General features: G+C 35.4%; 1 protein-coding gene across 1 annotated transcript in view; it reads left to right on the top strand.

Moving 5' to 3' along the window:
* LOC129267058 (uncharacterized) overlaps positions 1–22,246 on the top strand; it is a 32,754-nt gene that overhangs the window by 5,856 nt on the left and 4,652 nt on the right. Inside the window, exons 6-18 of the mRNA XM_064103735.1 lie at positions 1,848–2,117; positions 3,971–4,008; positions 6,914–6,968; positions 7,322–7,531; positions 8,195–8,320; positions 9,122–9,348; positions 10,313–10,362; positions 10,823–10,931; positions 12,870–12,982; positions 13,866–13,968; positions 16,251–16,452; positions 20,289–20,355; positions 21,074–21,140. Coding sequence (XP_063959805.1) covers positions 1,848–2,117; positions 3,971–4,008; positions 6,914–6,968; positions 7,322–7,531; positions 8,195–8,320; positions 9,122–9,348; positions 10,313–10,362; positions 10,823–10,931; positions 12,870–12,982; positions 13,866–13,968; positions 16,251–16,452; positions 20,289–20,355; positions 21,074–21,140 — 1,637 coding nt within the window. The remainder of the gene's footprint in view (positions 1–1,847; positions 2,118–3,970; positions 4,009–6,913; positions 6,969–7,321; positions 7,532–8,194; positions 8,321–9,121; positions 9,349–10,312; positions 10,363–10,822; positions 10,932–12,869; positions 12,983–13,865; positions 13,969–16,250; positions 16,453–20,288; positions 20,356–21,073; positions 21,141–22,246) is intronic.

Genomic DNA, 22,246 nt, shown 5'->3' with positions numbered 1-22,246 from the left:
GATCTTTTGAATGATATCAAATATGCATTGTGTTACATTGGGAGTTGGGAGAAATTAATGGCCAAACTCAGATTTCCAAACATATTTTGCTCGTTTTGCAGCTTTTCAATTCAGACCTTATCCAACATTTTTTAATCCTGCTCTTTTCGTGATGGCATGATTATAACAAGCATGGTATCATTTTAGAGAGAATTAAATGATCTTTTTGGATGATGTAAAATGTGCATTGTGTAAAGTTAGAAGTTGGGAGAAATTAATGGCCAAACATAGATTTCCAAACTTTTTTTGAGGGGTTTATATATATAGTTTAGTTTACTCCAACGATGTTGTAGGACTAAGCCTGTTCATCGATCAAAGAAGAATGTCGATTGCTGCTCTCCTTCAGACAAAATTAGATGTGCTACTTTTGTTGGCAGGGAGGGGTGGCAGGGGTATCATAGCCAGCAGAAATTTCCATGAAAACACACGAGAATCGAAAATCACTCAAAATCATAGGCAATCTTCTCCCAATGCTTATCCAGTCTATTCTTAAATGCAATCACTGAACAAGCATTAACTACATCTTCTGGGAGACTGTTCCACACATCTATCACTCGGTTAGAAAAGAAAAAACTTACGCACATCAAGACGTGAATATCTTTTCTCTAGCTTTAAGAAATGACCACGTGTTTTATTACCATATATATATATATATATATATATGCATTCACTGTAAAAAATGAAGTGTTAATTTAGCACTTACAGTGCTTGTATAGTGACTGCACTACGAGTGTACTCGTAGTGCAGTCACTATATACAAGCACTGTAAGTGCTAAATTAGCACATCATTTTTACAGTGTTTTTGAGATCAGTGATGAGGATACTTATTTCTCTAATCAAAGTACTAGCGCGCATCGCAAGCAGACTTTTTCACATTCAGACCAGAACGTAGTACATGAAACCCTATTTAAATCCTCTATGACGTATCTCATTGAATACATAATGGAATATATAAGGAGTGGTAGTAAAGTAGTTGTTGTTGTAGTAGTATTAGTAGTAGTAGTAGTAGTAGTAGTAGTAGTAGTAGTAGTAGTAGTAGTAGTAGTAGTTGTGGTTGTTGTTGTTGTTGTTGTTGTAGTTGTAGTAGTATAGTTGAAGTTGTAGTAGTGGTAGGAATAGTAGTAGTAGTAGTGGTGGTATAGTAGTAGTGGTGGTATAGTATAGTAGTAGTAGTAGTAGTAGTAGTAGTAGTAGTAGTAGTAGTAGTAGTAGTAGTAGTAGTAGTAGTAGTAGTAGTAGTAGTAGTAGTAGTAGTAGTAATAGTAGTAGAAGTAGAAGTAGTAGTAGTAGTTGTTGCTGTTGGTGTTGGGGTTTTTAGTTTTTTTAAGAAGCATTTCACATATTCACCAGTGCTCTGAGATCGCACTCAAAACTTGTTTCCTTATTACCCTCCCTTAACTTCTGTCCACGATGCTGACCATCACATGTACTTCCTATCCCTACATGCTCCACTGCTGACCACTGTTAACATTAAGTTTCGACCGTTCCTTTATAATTTTAAGGAATTTTCGTACAGCGACAATGAATGACTCTACAACTCACAGATTCCTTTGAAAATACAAGTCATTATCACAATGGAGTCGAATCGGAACAACAGTTCTGCCCGACGTTTCACAAGTGACGGAAAAAATTGCAAATATTTCGTTTGTCCAGAGTCACTAAGAACCTGCATTTCCGATTCTTCGACCCTCGACAAATACTTAACTGTGATTTGACTTTCATTTTCAAAGGAATAGGTTCGTTGAAGGAGTCATTCTGTGTCGCTGTAAAAAATGTTCCCTTTATATCTTCACTTCATTTCAATTCAGAAAAGAAATGTAAGAATGGCCATCGTTCCGCCACGAGTACCCTACGATGTAAAGCGGGAGAAGATATCGTGATAACCGAAGCGTTCTGCTTGGGCTATGAGGAATGCGGTGACTTTGATCGTAGTGATTTTACCTCGTGCTCCTCTAGCGAAAGGACGATCTCGTATAATATACTTTGCTCATTCGCACCTAATTCTCATGAATGTACTCTTACTTGCACCGGGTCTTGCCCTGAGAGAGAGAGCGGCTATTTATTTGTGCAGTATGATTGTAAGTAAATAATCTCCCAATTTACACTAAAAACACATGAATGTCTCTTGTAGAATATATAACAATTACCTAGTCTTGAGGACTCCATGATGATGTCTTTAAAAAAAATGACATAATACTTCTTCATCATGGAGTCTTGAATCCCTAGCAATTACCATACTTATAAAAAAAAATCCACTAACAACTTTAAACATGATTATTATTGACAAATTATTTTACTCAATATTGATGTTTTTAAACAGGTGTAATTATTATTAATGTATGATTTAATATTAAAGTATTTGATATTTTTCTTATTTACTTGTTAATTATGATGGCTTTATATTGTCAGGCGCCTTGAGCATTCCTTGGAAGGGATATGTGCGCATTAGAAATATGGCTATTATTATCATCATCATTATTAGTATGTTTAACCATGTATTGTAACTGTTCATTGTTATTATTGTATGCCTGATAATTCCAAACAATATTACTTCAATCTCACTTTCCTCGGCATGTCTTCATACAAAACTGTAATCATATGATATTTGGAAAATGGTACCCAGCGCTTGAACATGTCTATAGTTATCAGAATTAAATATTTAATAGTTATCAAAATTTAAAAATGTCCATGTCTATAGTTTGAAAATGAAGAGAACCTCCCAACAATCGGCAATAACTATTGCAATTATCATGTTGATATTCATCTTACCTTAGCCGATCATCAAATGAATTTCATGATATTTGTTTGGACATGATTTCAATTAATGAGGGAATTCCGGTATTCATGACATGCCAGAATCATTCGAAATGATAGAAGATGATACACAACATATTGGGATGGATATGGGTCAAAGGAGACTACTTAATGAACTCACATCCATCAACAAATAGATTCGTTTGCGCTATTAGCGTATTTCAGCATCATCTTTGCAGACTCTTTCTCCAACAATGAAAATCTTTTGAAAATGCCCGTCAAATCACAGTTTACAGATGAGAGGTCATTGTCGAAAATTGGAAATATGCCCTCTGCCCGTCAAATCACAATGTACAGATTAGAGGTCATTGTCCAAAAATTGGAAATAGGTCCTTTGTCCAGAATCCATGATGACACTGGTGTTTTGAGTCACTGATTTTCGGCAAAGGCTGTTTTGTTTTGAAGGGCTTCTGGAAAAAAAAAGATTCTCTACAAGTCTGCGTTATAGAAAGCGTCTGCGAAGTACTTGCTAAAAATAAAATGCCCTTTTTATTTCCATGAACATATCGCACCAATGAAACTGACACGTCGGTCTGACATTACTAATAACGTAATACTTTTTGTCGATCTGGGCTCCGTAACACAAAGGCTTGCGATGAATTGCACATATAAAAGAACCGCACTGATTCCTGGTCAAAATTATAAACCGAATGGGCGTGTAACATTGATATTGATTGGTCGGTTCATTTAGCGATTGATCGCTAATCTTTGTGTTACGGAGCACAGGGGTCCGTTTCATAAAGGACTTGCAACTGTGGCAACTTTGCCATAATGGCAACTACCATGTTAACCGGGCTCAGCAGCCAATCATAATCAAGGTTACCATGGTAGTTGCTATAAGGGAAAAGTTGCAACAGTTGCAAGTCCTTTATGAAACGGGCCCCTGGGTCCCGTAACACAAAGGTTAGCGATTAATCGTACGCTTGATTTTCACGATTGATTGGACATTGTAATCTATGCAATGATCGTAGAAAAAATGTTCTACGATTGTTGCTACGCTTTATGTTACGGGCCCCTCGAGTCGGTTTTGTCTAAAGCTTTGCGTCACATTATTATTCAAAGTTTTGCTCTGATTGAAATTCATTTTCGGTTTGCCAATTTGTTTATTTTTTAACAGGTGTAATTGACGGCCCAGCAGAACCACAGACAACCACGGTATGGATTTTTTTCTATTTCTTTTTCTTTTTTTTTGATTTGGGGTGGATGCTCTTAAGCTATTCGTTAATTTATGTCGACTTTGTTTGTTTGGAGGAGCCGTGGTGTAGTGGTTCTGACTCTTGCCTTGTAAACAGAGGGCAGTGGCGTAACAGGCGGGGGGGGGGGGGCAGGGGGGGCAAGCTGCCCCCCCCCCCCCTGGCGGAGCTCACCGGGAAAATAAAAAAAAACCGGGTAAAGAAAAAAAGGGGGGAGGGAAGGGAAAGGGAAAGGAAAGAAAAAAGGGGAAAGGGAAAGGAAAAGGGAAAGAAAACTAAGAAAAAACATAAAAAAGGGAAAACGTAAAGATAACGGGAAAAGGAAGGAAAAAGAACAAATGAGAAAGAACAATTCGCCCCGATATACAAATACATTAGCATGATTAGTAAGACAGGGAAATAATTTAAAGATGACAAAAAGGCAAACAAAAGCGGGAAATAAAGGCAGAATGGAATTAGCCAAAATCTAAATTGGAAAATAAAGAATAGGGACAAGATAACGTACACTACCGGGCTGCCGAGGATTGAGATAACGAGCGGGAAGAAAAATGGATGGTATATAGCATAATGTCGTATGAAAGTCTATCATAAACTTGCTAAATCTCCAAAGGCTCTGTCCAAGAGTCAAGACCCCGTGCAGTGGGGGCTCTTCTTCTGTAACCTTTAATGGGTTCTATAACGGGCCCCTATATGGACCCTTCCTGCATTAAGCTTTACGTTGAAGCACTGGCGTACTGGGGGGTGGTTCCACAGCCAAGGGGAAATAAAAGAAAATAAAGGAGGCAGCGAAATGAGATGAATGAAAAAAAATATATGACATGATATTTGCTATAATGATGTAAAAATCTATCACATAATTAGAATTTCATTTTAACAGGCCATTTTTTTCTGGCTCGCTTCGCTCGCTGGCGACTTTTCACAAATTTTCCCACGTTTGCTATGGTGTGCCCCTCACAATATTTGGATGATTACGATACACAACTGTATTGAATTTATGTGTTGTGTTAAAGATATATAAATATACACGCAATTTGATTAAAATAAGTGGCCATCTGTAAGGTTTAAAATGGCTTTGATATCAAGAGGTTCCGGGGCTCTGCCCTGGACCCCACCCATAAAGCACTGTTATATGGATGAGTTTGGACCATGGCCCCCAAAAGTTCTACAACCAAGCAAAAAAAAATGAGGAAAGAAAGGAAAGTGTATTATATTTTTCTGAATATCACGTTAAAATCTATCTTTATGTTAGATTCTCATGAAAATGTGATTTTTTAATCTCGCTCGCTTCGCTCGCTCGGGACCTATATTAAGCTACTTCTTGCCAGAAGCGCCATACTCGGCCCCCTCGAGCATATAGAGCTTCGCCCTGATGCTCACAATTATAACAAAAATCCTGTTCACCGTGGCGTACAAAAAAAGAGAGAAAAAGGGAAAGAGAGGTGAAATATGATATCATCTTTTTCACATTATGTCAAAATCTATCACAAAATTTGATTTTTGCAATAAAAATGTCAAAAATTTTTGCTCGCTCGCTCGCTTATATATATATATTTGCCCGATACACCATATCGCCCCCTCAAAATGTTTGCCTTATGACGCCATTGCCTGTTCCATGATATAACCGGGAAATTTTTGGCTCTTGCCCCCCCCCCCCCCCCCCTGGCCACCGACCCCTGTTACGCCGCTGACAGAGGGTCGGGTGTTCGAATCACACCACGGTCTGGCGTCCTTTGGCAAGGCGTTAATCCACAGTTTGCCACTCTCGACCCAGGTGCTAAATTGGTACCCAGTAGGATGTTAAAGTCATTGTAGTTTGTCCTCTACTGTGTGCGCCTAGCCGGCGACTGACTGGAATAATCCCCAGGGAGTGGAGGATGTGCACACATGCATTATGTGCGGGAATGGCTGATTGAATCCGATGACCGGGGTAATAATATATCTGTAGAGCGCTTAGACATGTCGTTCCGATGTATTAAGCGCTATATAAAAGCGGATTATTCTTATTCCACATGGCCTAGATTGGTCTTTAATTGCTTGATGTTTAGCTGGAGAATTCACGTACCAAAAGAAAGAGTAAAAATACCAGGTCCTTGCCATTTTATTTGTTAGATAGTGCCCTTCTGTAGGATAAGAATGATCATAACATATTACGTAGGTAAGAAAATACGATATCCTGAGCATAATTGATGTAAGAAATCGAAAATAAAACGCAAGCACCACATGACAGATGATACAGTCATGTATGCCCACTTTGAAAGAAGCCTTAATCGTGGTTCATTAATTATCTAATTGGTTTGAATTATGATGGCAATTATATTGACTACATTATGTACGATGTTTGCTTTTGTATTCTGTGCATTTCGTTCAATTTAATTCATTTTTTTTTTCATTTGTCAAAAGTGAGGGGAAATTGGACTAGGCCACACATGATGAAAATGTATACAACATACACGTACATGTATATGAAAAATGTTGAAATATCAAAATAAAGTTCCTTTAAAATAGTTATTGAAATTATTATTATTAAAAAAAGAGTACGAAGGCACTGCTCTGTTACTTACACTTACAATTCATTCCACTGTAGATGCACAACGAAATTTAATGTTTTAATATTAATAATAACAATGCGCCTTGGAATAGATATTCTATACGTAGCGCTATACAAATGCCTTTTATTGTTATTATTATTATCATTATTATTACTAATATTATTATTCTTAATTGACGCAATGTTTTAATTGAAATCATTCAGTGAAATAGTTTAAATGCCTGTTTTTGCTGCATTAATAAAAATAAAAAGAAATCCGGTTAAAGTGTACGTACATTAGATTAGAAATTTTAATGGTATTTGTATTATTATCCTGCAGATTGTTACTACGACACCTGCTCCTACTACAACCATTCCAACAACTACGACACCTGGTAAATAGTTTTTATCAACATTGTTGGTGTTATGACTGATGATTATTTGTTCGCTGATTACCAAACCTTGACTTTTTCATTCGCTTTTATATTTTGATTCTGATTTTTCAACTTTTGTTGTATTGTTTTATTCAATGACGTCATTTCTCCCAACGATAACCATTTTTATCAGAAAGATTTCCCCACCCTGTGGAATAGTAATCTTGGTTCCTAAAAATCAACAACACCCGCACCTATGAAATCCTCATCCACTGCTGCCTACTACCCCTCTTTAAAAGTTTTATTTTCTTTCATAGGGATTTGTTTAAGGAGAATTATGTTTTAACTCTCATTATGTTAATCCCCGACAACAGTCACGACAGTCAAAACGGTAGCAACTACACCACTAACAACCCCAACCACAACCACAGCTTCGCCTCCAACTACTACCACATCGGCTCCAACCACTACTGGTGCTGCTCCATCCACAGCGCACTCAACGACGAGTGTAACTACTCCAATTGCAACGGCAAAGGCATCGTCTCCTGAGGCTGTGTTTGAGGAGTTCCTCGCAGAATGTTTCGGTAAGGTCATTGACAAAAGAACAACTTATTTTTTTGTTGACCCAATGGTTGAACAATGCAAACACATCAAGCATTATGTTCAACAATGCCCCAATACACTGTTTCACAGTCTCAGACTGACAAATGTGCATATTTAAAAGTGATTATCAAATAAGAGGGAGGAGATCGGACATGATAAATATCAAGGTACAAAAAGAGAAATGTTTATGAGAGTAATCATGTAACGGTATTTCTTTCAATTTTTGCAGCTAGTTGATTGATTGATTGATTGATTGATTGATTGATTGATTGATTGATTGATTGATTGACTGACGACCGACTGACTGGTTGGTTGGTAAGTTGATTGATTGATTTCATTCGACAGGTATGCCATAACAGGTACAACGATAAACTAAAAGATATCAAAATACCCAAATTCATAACCCATGAATGCCGAGATAACTTTTTATGGGGTGTCAATTATGCAAGTTACATCTACAAACTACGTTCAATTCTGTTTTATACATCCTACCGCATCCGGAAAAGAAAATTACTCTGGACAAGTACGCAGACATGTTGACATGGACACTACCAGTGCATTTTCGTAGATAACTCACAAACGCATGTAACAAAGAACACTCTTTACCTCGTACTCACATCTTCTATGAAATTTTCTTGTTTCAGGAAATGCCTCCGCAGGAGAAGCGGATGTGAAACCCTATCGACCTTTGACCTTTACCTCGTCTGGCGACGACGCAGATTCCCGTTTAGTTGTGAACTTCCAATCAGCATCTCTACAATCCAAACCAGGTAGACCTATGATGCATATCTAGGGGCTCTAGCCCCCCCCCCCCCTCTCAAAAAGTAATAATAGTATTGATGATGATAATAATAACAATAATAATAGTAGTAGTACTACTACTAATGATAACAATAATAATAATAATATTTATACGACTACTACTGATAATAACAATGATAATAATAATAATGACAATAGTAATAAAGAAACTTAAATGGAAACGGGTTAAAATGAACTCATTTTGGGGTTAAAAGGTGAAATGGTATGAGGTCATGTCCATACATTTTTCAAGTTTTTTGTTCAAATTGCTATCATTTATTTATGCATCAATAGTGTTTACACTTGGTGCACATAATCATTTGGGTAATGCCACACGTGTGTTCATGAGGATGATAAGGTCAAAGATTATCAAGGGGTGAAAAGATCATATTCCATATTTTATTGAGCGCGAAATCAGGCGAGACTCTTTGTTCGTGAACCATCTTGTTTTTTAAAGTGTCAGTTTTTTGCTCGTTCTCTTTTTATGCTGTTTGTTAGTGTTAACATGTGTACAATGTTGTTTCGTCCCTTTTTTCCATTATTTTTCACCCATTTTTGTATTTATTGATTTTTTTTTATTTTTTATTTGGGGGGTGACATCAGTCATTTTCATTTTCCGTGTTAATGAATATGAATGAATTAGAATAAGGCCTACATCTAAAAACGTGTAAACATGAGGGAATGGTGGACTACATTTTAAAAGAATACTTATTTCATCAATTAACCGATTAAACATTCAATCAAGTGTCATTTATTTGACTCATTTGTAGTTAAACTAGCCATCGCTGCCTTCAGTGAACCGAGCCAGTCGGATGGTTGTGGTAGCGTTCCCGATTTGGCATCAAATGATACTGATAATAACGATACCAACGTGGAATCAGCGGCCTCTTCCCGCGCTCTTAATTCCGTTGTCAACGTAACGGTCTTCTGCTTCAACGGGGCCCCGCTTCAACTCAAGGATGGGGAGTATGTGGACGTTGCTTTTCCCGCCAAAATAGTAAGTATGTTTTTTACAGGGATTTTGTAAATGAGTAGCTCTTGTAGGGTTTATTTGTGCTGGTTTGATGTGGAAGATTATTTAATCATATAGGATAAATTAGGGGAGCACCTCTTATTCTCTGTATGTTCTTATTTTGCGGCAGTAACTTGATGATTCTCGTATTTTTTATGTAACGTATTAAAGCACTAGGCATTAAATACACTGTGAAATGATGTATTAAGTATTCATTTATACAAATGACTAAGATTAATTTTTTACCCTATATTTCAGGAATTTCAAATAAATCCAGATCAGCTGTCAATAAAGACCAGCCAGTAAATTTAGATTTAAACCTTGCAGATTTGAAATCAAAGCTTAACAATCTGAGTTTTTATTTTATTACATTTATTTTTTAGATTTGAAAGATAATCTTTTGCATTATAAATCGTTCAAATTTTCGGCTAGTCACAATTCAAAGCCGATTTAGATTTATTTTACATCCTTGAAATGTATATCCTTTTGGTATTTAATCAACTATCAATATACATGTTATTTTTCATACTATAAAAACCAGTTCTAATATGACAGCAAAGGGTTACATTAATTTAGCATGTTTCATGACTCATTTGAATCGTACGAAAAAAAAAATACAACACACTGAGTTGTAGCCCATCTTTATATACAAATATATGGTTTTTTTTAATAAAAACAAATCCAATTAATGCTTTTGCCAATCAAATGTTTATCAAAAGCCTCAAATTTTCGATGATCCTTCGTTTTCTCCTGATTTGTTTTTTTTATCGGTTAAAGCCAATATGCGAAAATATAAGATATATAGCCTATATATGTGTGTGTTTGTGCGTGTGTGTGTGTGTGTGCGTGTATAAGTGGGTATGTGTGTGTATATATGCTGTACAGGCCTATAGTTGTACTTGATGCTATGATAAACTATTTATATCTTCATCGCTTTCTTTTTGTTTAGGATTTCGAGAACGAAGTACCTTTGTGCACATCAATGAGAGGTGCCGCATCGTAAGTAAAATAAATTACATTCGTCTGTTTTCCTTTCTATTATCTATAATGACATTGTGATGTTGTCGGGGAACCACTGTAGCTGTAGCCACCACTTTCCTCCATCCATTTCCGTCCTCCACCTCTTTCTTCGATTAAAAAAATCTCATTCATGCATGCTATCTTTCTATCTCTTAAGCTGCCTGCTTCGTGTGCAGCTCCATTTTACTTAATACAAAAAAAGTAATAAAATTATATTTTTCTCCATCCATTTCCGTCCTCCACCTCTTTCTTCGATTAAAAAAAATCTCATTCATGCATGCTATCTTTTCATCTCTTAAGCTGTCTGCTTCGTGTGCAGCTCCATTTTACTCAATACAAAAAAAGTAATAAAATCATATTTGCATCTTGAAATACGAAGGTACATAGGAGATCGATATATTGCATATTTACAAAGAAAACTAATGTTTTTTTGTTGTAGGGATTGGAAATGGACAACAGATGGTTGTCGGGTTGTCTACTCGAACTATACCCACGTGACTTGTCGATGCGATCATCTCGCAGCTATTGCCCTTGAAAGAGCCCCAAAGGTATAGTATTTTACATCGACAATCGCATATATTAGTTTTTTATGGAATTTGAAAGGCATTTCTATCTTCAGATCTTAGGATGGTATCCAATTAAATGCATATATGAAATTTCATGGAAATATCCTTTTCCCTATTTTTTCTCATTCGAGGTAGCTACTTTTATAATTAAAAGAGATTTTTAGAACTTGGTTGTTTTGGGGTTATTTCTTTTTATATTTGATAAATAATATCTAACCACGCCGCAACTTTTCATTGACATACATGCAGAGATTTTGTAATTTGATCATATTTTTTGTAAAAAAAAAAAATTGCATTCCCTTAGTAATCGAAAACCTCAAGCTCTTATTTATTTATTTTTAATTGCTAATTCATTATTTTGATAAATCTTTTTCAAGTGCAAACTTTAGTATTTTCAATAAACAATAATTCTTTTTCAAATCTCAGAAAATAAATAATTGAAACTGTGCTTGATGTCCAAAGTAATTTCAGTGAGATTTTTTTATGCTTTCTTTTCTTGTTTTAAACTTACTTGTTTAAAATAATACTCTTATATTTTCAACTTTGTAAAATACTTTTTATCATTTTCCTTCTAATTCTACTTTCCTAAATAAATATGTTCTTTTATTTTCTTCATTAATGTTTGATCTATATTAGATCGTAAGACACCTTCTTTCAAGCTACGACAAAAGTTCTACGTGAAAACATTTTTTTTTCTCTTTAATTTTCTTTTAAACTTTATATTCCGATATTTCAACTTTGTAAGTTGAGCGTTTAATTAGATTTATGGTAGCCATATCTACAGTAGATCGTAAAATACTATTCAACTCGGCAAGATTCGTAATGGAAAATACACTGCATGTAATTATTCTTTCTTTGCAGTTCTATTTAATTTGAAAATATATTATGTTTTTTAGTTGGTAAGTGGAGTGTTTGATTAGTTTTCTGGTAATTATCTACAGTAGATCGTAAAACAATATCTTTAAAGTTACTACAAAATCTGTAATTGAAACTGTAATTTAATATTTTTTGTTTTCATTCTTCTTTTAAAATATTTTGTCCTGATATCTCAATCAACCTTATAAGTGGAGGGATTGATGGACTTATGTTTACTGTCTACGGTAGTCTTTCAGAAAAAAATATATTTAAAAATACATACTTTTCCTCTCTTTGAAGTTATTTGCTTAAAATCGTTGTTTTAAAATATAATAATTCTGATTTCAACTATGTGTGGAATGTTTAATTAGTTTTGTGGTAACTATCTTCAGTAGATCGAAAAACACTATATCAATTCGGAAAGATCTGTTATTGAAAACATACTTCATGTTAATATTTTTTTTTCAATTTTGCTTATTTGGAAGTAAAGTTTAAATCTTCTTTATCGGTTAGTAATATGTGTGTGTTTTTTATTTAATGGTAACTATCTACAGTAGATCGTAAAACACCCTTTCAATTTGACAAACTTTAGTGATGAAAATATGTTCTGATATTTTTTCATTTTTTTTATTCTTTTTAAAATATATTTTCATATTTCAACTTTGTACGTGGAAGGTCTAATTGATTTATGAACTATCTACATTTGATCGTCATGTACTATCGTTAAATGTTGGAGCAAATTTGGGCAGATTATGGATCTTTGGTGCTTAATTAATATTGCCATGGTATTTTTATAGTCAAACGATTGAGGACGCAAGAGAGAAGGTGGGGGTAATAAAAAATAAGTGGGGGTATTGCATAGCCACACCGCATATCAATATCTTATCCATATTTTTTGTCCTTTATCCCCTCTCTGTTTTTCTTCCTTCTTTTTTGTATATGTCCAACTAAAAAAAAAAAAAAATGAAAGGCAGTCGTCCCATAATCCTGTGACGTCACTCCTGTGTCTAACATAATTATGTAATGTCAATGTTAAATGCGTATTTGAATTGACTTCTCTTACAGGGTTTTACTGTAGGCCATGTCAATGTCATTGCATTGCTTCTCATCGAGAGAGTTCTCGGGGGAATATCAATCATCAGCCTTCTCGTCCTGGTCATTGTTTACTACATCTTTGGGTATGTAGCGAGGTCAAAGGTCAAAGACAACAGGTCTCATTGTAAACTTCATCCTAGGGTGTGTAGCGAGGTCAAAGGTCAAAGATCACAGGCCATATATGTCTTTGTTTACTTTATCCTGTGGTATGTAGCAAGGTCTAAGTTCAAAGGTCACATGTATTAGTCATCGTTGGAAGTAATTAACCTAACATCATTCTCTTCCTTTCGAGCCTCAACTTATCATTATATTGTCCTCGCATACTGGCTGACGTTCTTTAGACTGATTTAGTCAAGCCAAATTCGACTAGAACAAACTCAATTCTGACTAGAAAGTAGTATAACAACCTATATTAGACATCCATTTACACCCAGTTTATGATTCATCTAGTTGGCTTAACTAGTTTGTTCTTAGAGTGCAATATCACAATGATCAGGTTCCATGCAAGCATAAGCTTTCTCAATTCCTTTTATATATTTAGATAATACAAAGGAACATTGTAGTTGGTTTCACGGTACACTATGTATCTTTCTTGGCCAAGTGTTGGTCCTGAAAAGGACCACCCAAAAATTTTGAGAAACAAAAGAAAGGTCGGATGGTACTTTTCAGGACCAACACAGGCCTAAGAAAGATACGTGGTGTACCGTGAAACATATTACCATGGAAACCTTCAGAAGTTACACAAAGGAACACGTAGTGATAATCATAATACTGTTAAACCAGGGATACAGCATTTTTCTTTACAAAATAATGATCCAAGTAACAATCATTTGTAACTTTATAATAATCCGAACGCCTATTGAAATGTATATTCGTATGTTCCGGTAGATGGACTTTTGAAAATCGAGGTGATATTTCCAAAGTATTTTGACTGCCTCTTCTTCTAACACTATTTTCTTTGAGCAGTAATCAGCAGTCGCAGCTTGCAAAGGTCCAGATGAACATAGCAATATCCTGCTGTCTTGCTCACCTTATCTACCTCGTAGGAATGGAAGCTACAAGCAACCTGGTATTAAAGTCTATTTTTCTTGTCATTGTTCTATTACACTTTTTTAAAACGCTGTTGGATTTATTATGTTAATGTATTAGTAGAAGTAGTAGGAGTAGTAGTAGTAGTAGCAGTAGAAGTAGAAGTAGTAGTAGGAGTAGTAGTAGTAGTAGTAGTAGTAGTAGTAGTAGTAGTAGTAGCAGTAGAAGTAGTAGTAGTAGTAGCAGTAGAAGTAGTAGTAGTAGTAGTCGTAGTAGTAGTTGTTGTTGTAGTATGTAGTAGTAGTAGTAGTGATCATAGTAGAAGTAGTAGAAGTAGCAGCAGCAGTAGTAAAGGTAGTAGTAGTTCTTTAGGTAGAAGTAGTGGCTAGTAGTAGTAGTAATAGGAGAAGTAGTGGAAGTAAAAGTAGTAGTGGTAGTAGTAGTTGTTGTTATTGTTGTACACTTTATTTTTGTCGTTGTTGATGCTACTATTTTTATACGCCCGTCTAGTATTATGGTATCACGCTCGATGTCTGTCCGTCTGTCCGTTAACTTTTCTTTGTAAACGCGATAACTTCAGTTGAGCTTAACCTAGGCTCATATAATTTAATGTGTATGATATAAGCATAAATCTCAGGAAGCCTATTGATTTGAGGTCAAAAGGTTGAAGGTCAAGGTCACAGTGACAGTTTTAATCTTACCCTTCTGCAGTCCCTGTAAACGCAATAACTTCAGTTTAACTCAACCTAGGCTCGTATAATTTGGTAAGTATGCTGCGAACATAGATTCCAGGAAGCCTATTATTTTGAGGTCAAAGGTCAAGATCATAGTGACATATCTTACCCTTCGAAAGTCTTGTAAACGCGATAACTTCAGTTTAACTTAACCTAGGCTCATATAATTTATTGTGTGTTATACGAACATAGATTCCAGGTAGCCAATTGATTTTGAGGTCAAAAGTTCAAAGGTCAAGATCACAGTTACATGTTTTCATCTTACCCTTCTGAGGTTTTTGTAAACGCAATAACTTTAGTTTAACTTAACCTAGGCTCATATAATTTGATGTGTGATAACTAGCATAGATCCCAGGAATTCTATTGATTTTGAGGTCAGTCAAAGGTCAAGATCACAGTGTTATGTTTTCATCTAACCCTTCGGAAGTCTTGTAAACGTGATAACTTCAGTTTAATTTAACCTATATAGGCTCATATAATTTGGTGTGTATAATACTAGCATAAATTCTAGGAAGCCTATCGATTTTGAGGTCAAAAGGTCAAAGGTCAAGATCACAGTGACATGTTTTCATCTTACGCTTCTGAAGTTTTTGTAAAAGCAATAACTTCAGTTTAACTTAACCTACGCTCATATAATTTGATGTGTGATACTAGCATAGATCCCAGGAATTCTATGGATTTTGAGGTCAGTCAAAGGTCAAGATCACAGTGACATGTTTTCATCTTAGCCTCTGAAGTCCGTATTAACGCGATAACTGTAGTTTAACTGAACCCATATGCTCATATAATTTGGCGTGTATGATACTAGCATAGATCCCATGAATTCTATTCATTTTGTGGTCAGTCAAAGGTTAAGTCGCCACCTTCCACTTTTCTTGCTTGACCAATAACTCCATTTTCCGCGTTACAGGCGGGTGTAATATGTGCTCGCCTTAGCCACACTCTTGTTTACAGTTTGTTTCTGCAATTTTAACAACAGTCTTGTAATGTAATATTTGGATATGTTGGTAATTCCTTTTATCATTTTTACCATCCTCATAATCATCAACTCCATCATGACAATCAATATCGCCAACACTACTACCATCATCACCACACACCACCATCGTCTTTATCACCATGATCATTACCATCATCATCATCTCCATCACAACTCATCATCATCTTCTTCTTCATAATCATTACAATCATCATCATCCCAATATTTACTCATCGTTATCATCATGATTGCCAACCAAGCCTATAATCATGATAATCAATTCAATTCATTAACTTTTTTTCAGATGTTACAATAATAAATGTACAAAGGTTTTAGAAAAAGAAAACGAGTAGCACCTCAAAAATCTTACGCTTGTCGAGCATGGTGCTCCCTTACAAAGAACAGCAAGAACAAAATATATTATCAACATAACATTACTAAGATAATTACCTTGAACATAGACACATGAGGAAATTAATAGCCAAGATGGAACTACTGTACAGACAATGAAATAAACATGCTAGATGTTTCCATCCTAAAATCACCATCATCAATTGAATATAATACTATTTTTTAATCTTTGTCATCTTTCCTAACTCAAATTAACAGCACGTGTGTGCAGCCATGGCAGCAGCTATGCAATACCTCTTCACGGTGTATGGGACATGGTTGGTCGTTCAGACAGCCATGTTTTTTCACACATCTTACATACACGGAAAGACGCGGGAGGGACTGCAAGCACCACTCATTGCACCCAAGACCTTTGGTCTGGAGCTGATACCCCTTACCAGGACTTTCATCGCTGCTTGGGGTAATTAAGTTATTTTATTATGAATTATGTGCACCCAGTTTAGCCTCATCGTGCTATACGCACCCTACTCCTTTTCCCGTCATTCTATTTTTTTATATATTGTATACTGGGTTTTTTTAAGATTGTGTTCCGTCTATCTTCGTTATTGTATGGCAGTGAGTCCAAACTTCGCGTGTGTCCATACTTCCCGGAGATTATCTCAAAAACTAGCCAATGTCCTTAAAATCTGACATCATCAACGTGAATAGCGACCTAAAATTACCCTTTAGCGTAAGTTTCTTTAGGATGAGATCAGTATTCATGAAAATATTGATCGGAAAATTTGTCACCGTTAGCGCCCGTTCCGAAGAAATCTAATATTCTCAACAACCATCACGATATCACTTTGCAAGCATAAATCATACAAAATGTAAATAAAATGTGGTACTAACCGATTCTATAGCATTTTGCAGTCAATCTGATATAAATATTACACTTTTTGAGTTTGTGTTTTTTGTTAAAATCTCCACAAAAACTTTAGTCCGCGAAATTAGGTTACGCTTTTTCAGAACGGTTTTCCAGGAAAGCGCGCATTCGCCGATCAGAATAAAATTTTGAGATTGCGATACCGGCGAAACCCCTTGACCTACTTTACATTTTCGTCAATAATTTTATAGTTTACGATCTTGCTGTCAATGTGGTAGCTATTTCTTGAATTGGTTTTGTATAAATTGTGAATATTTTTGAAAAGTCCGCGAAGTTTGGACACCCCATCATACAAACCTGGTTTGTTACCATGCATTTCTTTGTATTGAAACTAAGTCACAGGGGCTTGTCCCTCATACAACCATGGTTTTTCTTGGCAAGCCCCCTCCGTTCTGTGTTATTTTATTCATCTTTGACAAAGTCACTTCCATTTAGCCTAGTAAGAGTTAATCATTTCTTCTAGCTATAGAAATTATTATGACATTATAATGTTATGTCACTTTGATTATTATTTTGTGAACTAAAAATCGAAAAAAAATCAAATATATCAATAATGTTTCTCCCAAAGGCAATTAACATTATAATTACTGGGATTCCGAGAAGTTGATTACAAAATGTTCAACAAATTATTATCATGATTATGATTATTATTTTATATATATATATATATATATATATATATATATATATATATATATATATATAAATGTATATATATATATATATATATAATTATTATTATCATTATTATTATTATATGGAATATTGCTCAGATGCATAAACATAATAAAAGCAGCTAATGAATACGAAACAGTTTATATAGCGATTTATTTTTGAAGAGCTTAGGACATTTTGCTGCCAGGGATTCCCTTTTTCATATTCCACATAATGATGATAATGATGATGATGATAATAATTATAATAATAATATTATACAGATATTGACTGATGGGGTATGAAATATAAACATTCTGTGGACCGCATGATTTATATTTTGCCGATGGGTTATATTTTCCCGAATCGCGCAGCGCTGAGGGAAAATATGATCACGAGGGAAAATACAAATCCTTTAGGCAGTCCAACGAATTTTTTTTTACACGCCCCATCAGTCAATATCCGTTATAGCCTTTGAAGATAGATCTAACGTTCGGCCTAACTAAACTCCCGGGACTAAAGTTAGGTCTACGATGCGTGCAGCCTGTTGTGTATGATGTTCACAGTGACTGATGGAACTGGTATAAGTAACGATAGTCTAACGCAGTGAATGATCCTTTTCTAGGCCCTAATCAAAATCAAGTTTGCCTAGGTCCTGGTCCAGAACCCAAAGCAGACCGATAATGCATTTTGAGCCATGATCAGGTGCAGATTCTGATGAGTCTTATCTGACTAATTATTTAGAGATGAGGACATGCCTTTAGGTCTAGATCTAGAATTCTAGATCTAAGTTAGAAAATTAACGTCTGATCTATCTATGTCAGAGACTAAGTTAGGTTGCGGATGTACTGTGTAGGTCCAGGACCAAATATAAATCACATTGTCATTACATTAGCAAGATTTAAAATTAAATTAATTAGATTTCTTTAACTTTTTTTTACTAGACTCTAGCCTAAGACTAAGCGTTAACACGTTAAAGTTAGACCTAACTTTTTAACGTGTTAAAGTTATTTAGATCTAACGTTAGATCTGGATCTTACTTAGACTGTTTGTTAGAAAACCTTACTATAAATACTAAGGCCTAAATCTAGATCTACTTACCCAATTTTATCGTCCAAAAGCTGATCTTTTTCCTCGGCATTGTTCATATCAGACATCACCACAAATCTTTGACGTTAGACCAAATCCAATACTAAAAGTTTTAAAACTAAGCTGAGCTTCAGTCTCTATCTGCTAAACTACGTTGGCTCCACTCACCAATATCCAGAAATCGTTAAATAAATTTTTGAAATGACAGTTATTCCTGTCTACACAAATCTATATAGGCTCCATTTTTAGTAACTGAAGAAGGCCTAACGTTAGAACTAACGTTATACCTAACTCGTAGTAGGCTCAGGACTACGTCGTCGTCGGACTCACAAAAATTGATTGATTTTTGTTTTGTAGTGATCTTTATTATTCATTCAAATAAATTTCATACATACATAATCAAGAAAATATAGAACAAAATGATAATTGCAGCAGTGCAATACACAAATTAAATAATAGTGTAATAAACATAGCAGGCAAATTGTATCAGAAAAGAGACATAATCCGAACTCATGCAAAAATAACATTTCAACAACTTATGTATGCAGCTATAAAGCTAAATAATAAAACAAAGACGTAACAACTACGCAAATTTAAAGAATGAATGTATATGAGCATTCTCCCGTCCCATGAGCCCCCCCCCCCCCCTATCAGACCCCAAAGCTGAACAAACTAACACACCAACAACAAGAAACGGGAGAAATAGACAGAAAAAAAACACCATACACATAACGGAGAGAGAGAGAGAAAAAAAAAAGAGCAAAGGACAGGAACAATTAAAAGGGAAAAAAAAAAAAAACACGAACCAATAACAGACAGGACAGAGGTCAGTTTACAGCGACAGTGATCGATCGATTCCATGCACGGGCAGACGAGGGGCACCCCTCCCTTTCCCATCCTTTTTATTTTGGTTAATGTTTATAAAACCTTTAAATATTCCCATTTCTTATAGTGTCGCGTTAACGTATTACGCTCTAATGCAATTTTCTTTTCTTCTTCTTTCCTAATAAGTAACTTTTCCTTTATCTCTTCAGGAGTTGGTGGTTTACCCTTCCCTCTCCCTTGATATATTAAATATTTGATTAGCAAAATGATATGATTAAGTAATTGTATGTTTTCGGTTGTTTCCTCGAGACCAATATGGATTTCCATCCAGCTTAGTTTTTTTAGAATTGGAAGGCCAAACAAATTACTACTCCGTACCCACAAATCTCCTACTTTTTCACATTAAAAAAATAAATGCTTATATGTTTCTTCGTATTTTCTACAGAAGGAACATTTGATAGGCCTACCAATTGACAACGAGTGTTGATCGATTGCAAACGATCGCTACTTTAGTCCCACAAAATGTTATTTTTGTGTAATTGGTAACATCTAATCCACAAGAGGGCGCCAGCATACACTTATAAAATTATATTCATGGACCGGCTGGTCAATCATCGAAGGTGGACGTCCGGCTGTGTTAATTGTTATTATTAATAAAGATGATAGTAATGATAATGATAATTATGACCAAAATCATTATTATATTGCGCTAAATATATTATTTCTAAATGCTGCATACTATAACTCCATTTAATATTCAAGAAATGTACATTTTATAATTTCATTTTTGTTACCACTATCAGGAGTTCCTCTGGCCATAGTCGGACTTCTCTACAATGTATACCCTCACGCATTTGGAACACCAGAAAGGTAAATAGGGCCTGTGTGATTATTGCTAATGCTTAAAATGCTTGGTTTTCTCTGAAACAATAAACTTTTAAAGATAATCACGTTGTTATATTGTGGGCGCGTCGTGGTCTAGTGGTTCTGACTCTCGCCTTTCAAACAGAGGGTCGTTGGTTGATTCCTAGTCATGGCGTGTTTTAAGACAGCTGTTCATGCAGCAAGAAATGTATCCACACTGTGCGACACTCGACCCAGGTGAGGTGAATGGGTACCCGGCAGTATTAATTCCTTGAATGAACGAGCGCTGAAAGGCAGCTCGACCTAAAGCCGGGGTAATGATAATAATAGCAATGCGCCTCAGAATAGTGATATAATATTATGTTTTATTTTCTTTACATTTTAATGAATATCAGGGCATTTTAATCTTAAACCTGCATTATTATGATCATGACAGAGAAAATATTGCATTTGTTTATTAATCTAACAGTTATAGTTTTTTTTCCCTTTGACAGGAACATAGTAGGAATGTTATATACATATGTTAATTGACTTAAATGCGAGCTGGATTTTGAATGAAATCACTCGCGAAACCCTAATTATTTCATTTTCATGCCATTTCTTTATGAGAGGACCGAATTGCAAAACGGGAAAAAGGAAAATATCTATTTTATTATATGCCAATATGAAACATGAGTAAAGGTCATAAAATCATTTTATTTTTTGTTGTTGTATTATCCCACAGCTGCTGGCTTGTAGAGTCTTTGACACCGTACAAGATCTTTCTATCGACGATTATCATTGGAGTATTGGTAATAGTCACATTATTAGTGTCTGGTTTTTTTTTTGTCTCGCCTGCATAGCAGAGTGAGACTATAGGCACCGCTTTTCCGACGGCGACGGCGCGCCAACATTGAATTCTTAACCAAGATTAAGTTTTTTTAAATGTCATCATAACTTAGAAAGTATTTAAACCTAGTTCATGAAACTTCGACATAGGGGTAATCAAGTATTACTGAGCATCCTGCCTGAGTTCAGGTCACATGACCAAGGTTAAAGGTCATTACGGGTCAATGAACTTAGACCATGTTGAGGGAATCAATATCGAAATCTTAACCAAGATTAAGTGTTTGAAATGTCATCATAACTTAGAAAGTATATAAACCTAGTTCATGAAAATTCGACATAAGTGTAATAGTGCATCACTAAAAATCCTGCCTGAGTTTGAGGTCACATGATTAAGATCAAAGGTCACTTGGGGGTCAATGAATTTTGGCCATGTTTGGGTTAATTGAGGAATCGTCATCATAACTTTAAAAGTTTATGGATCTAGTTCATGAAACTTAGGCAGAAAAGCAACCATGTATCCCCTAAATATCATGTGTGAGTTTCAGGTCACATGACCAAGGTCAAAGGTCACTTAGGGTCAACGAACTTTGGCCATGTTGGGGGTATTTGAGGAATTGTCATCATAACCTTGAATTTTATGGATCTAGTTCATGAAACTTGGACATAAGAGCAATCAAATATTATTGAACATCCTTTGCGAGTTTCAGGTCACGTGACCAAGGTCAAAGGTCATTTAGGGTCTACAAACTTTGGTAATGTTGGGAGTATTTGTGGAATTGTCATCATAACGTTAAAAAAGTTTATGGATCTAGTTCATGAAACTTGGACATAAGAGCAGCAATGTATTCCTGAATACCTGGTGCGCTTTTCAGGAATATGGCCGAGATCAAAGGTCAATTAAAGGTCAATGAACTATGGCCGTGTTGGGAGTATGTGTTGAATTGGCCTCATAACTTAGAAAGTTTATGGATCTAGCTCATGAAACATCGACATTAGGGTAATCAAGTATCAATGATTGCTTTGCACATGTCTTTAGGTCACATGATTATGGTCAAATGTAATTTTGGGT

This window comes from Lytechinus pictus, chromosome 8 (assembly GCF_037042905.1).
Source record: "Lytechinus pictus isolate F3 Inbred chromosome 8, Lp3.0, whole genome shotgun sequence".
Taxonomy (NCBI): Eukaryota; Metazoa; Echinodermata; class Echinoidea; order Temnopleuroida; family Toxopneustidae; genus Lytechinus; species Lytechinus pictus.
This window is presented reverse-complemented; position numbering and strand designations above follow the sequence as displayed.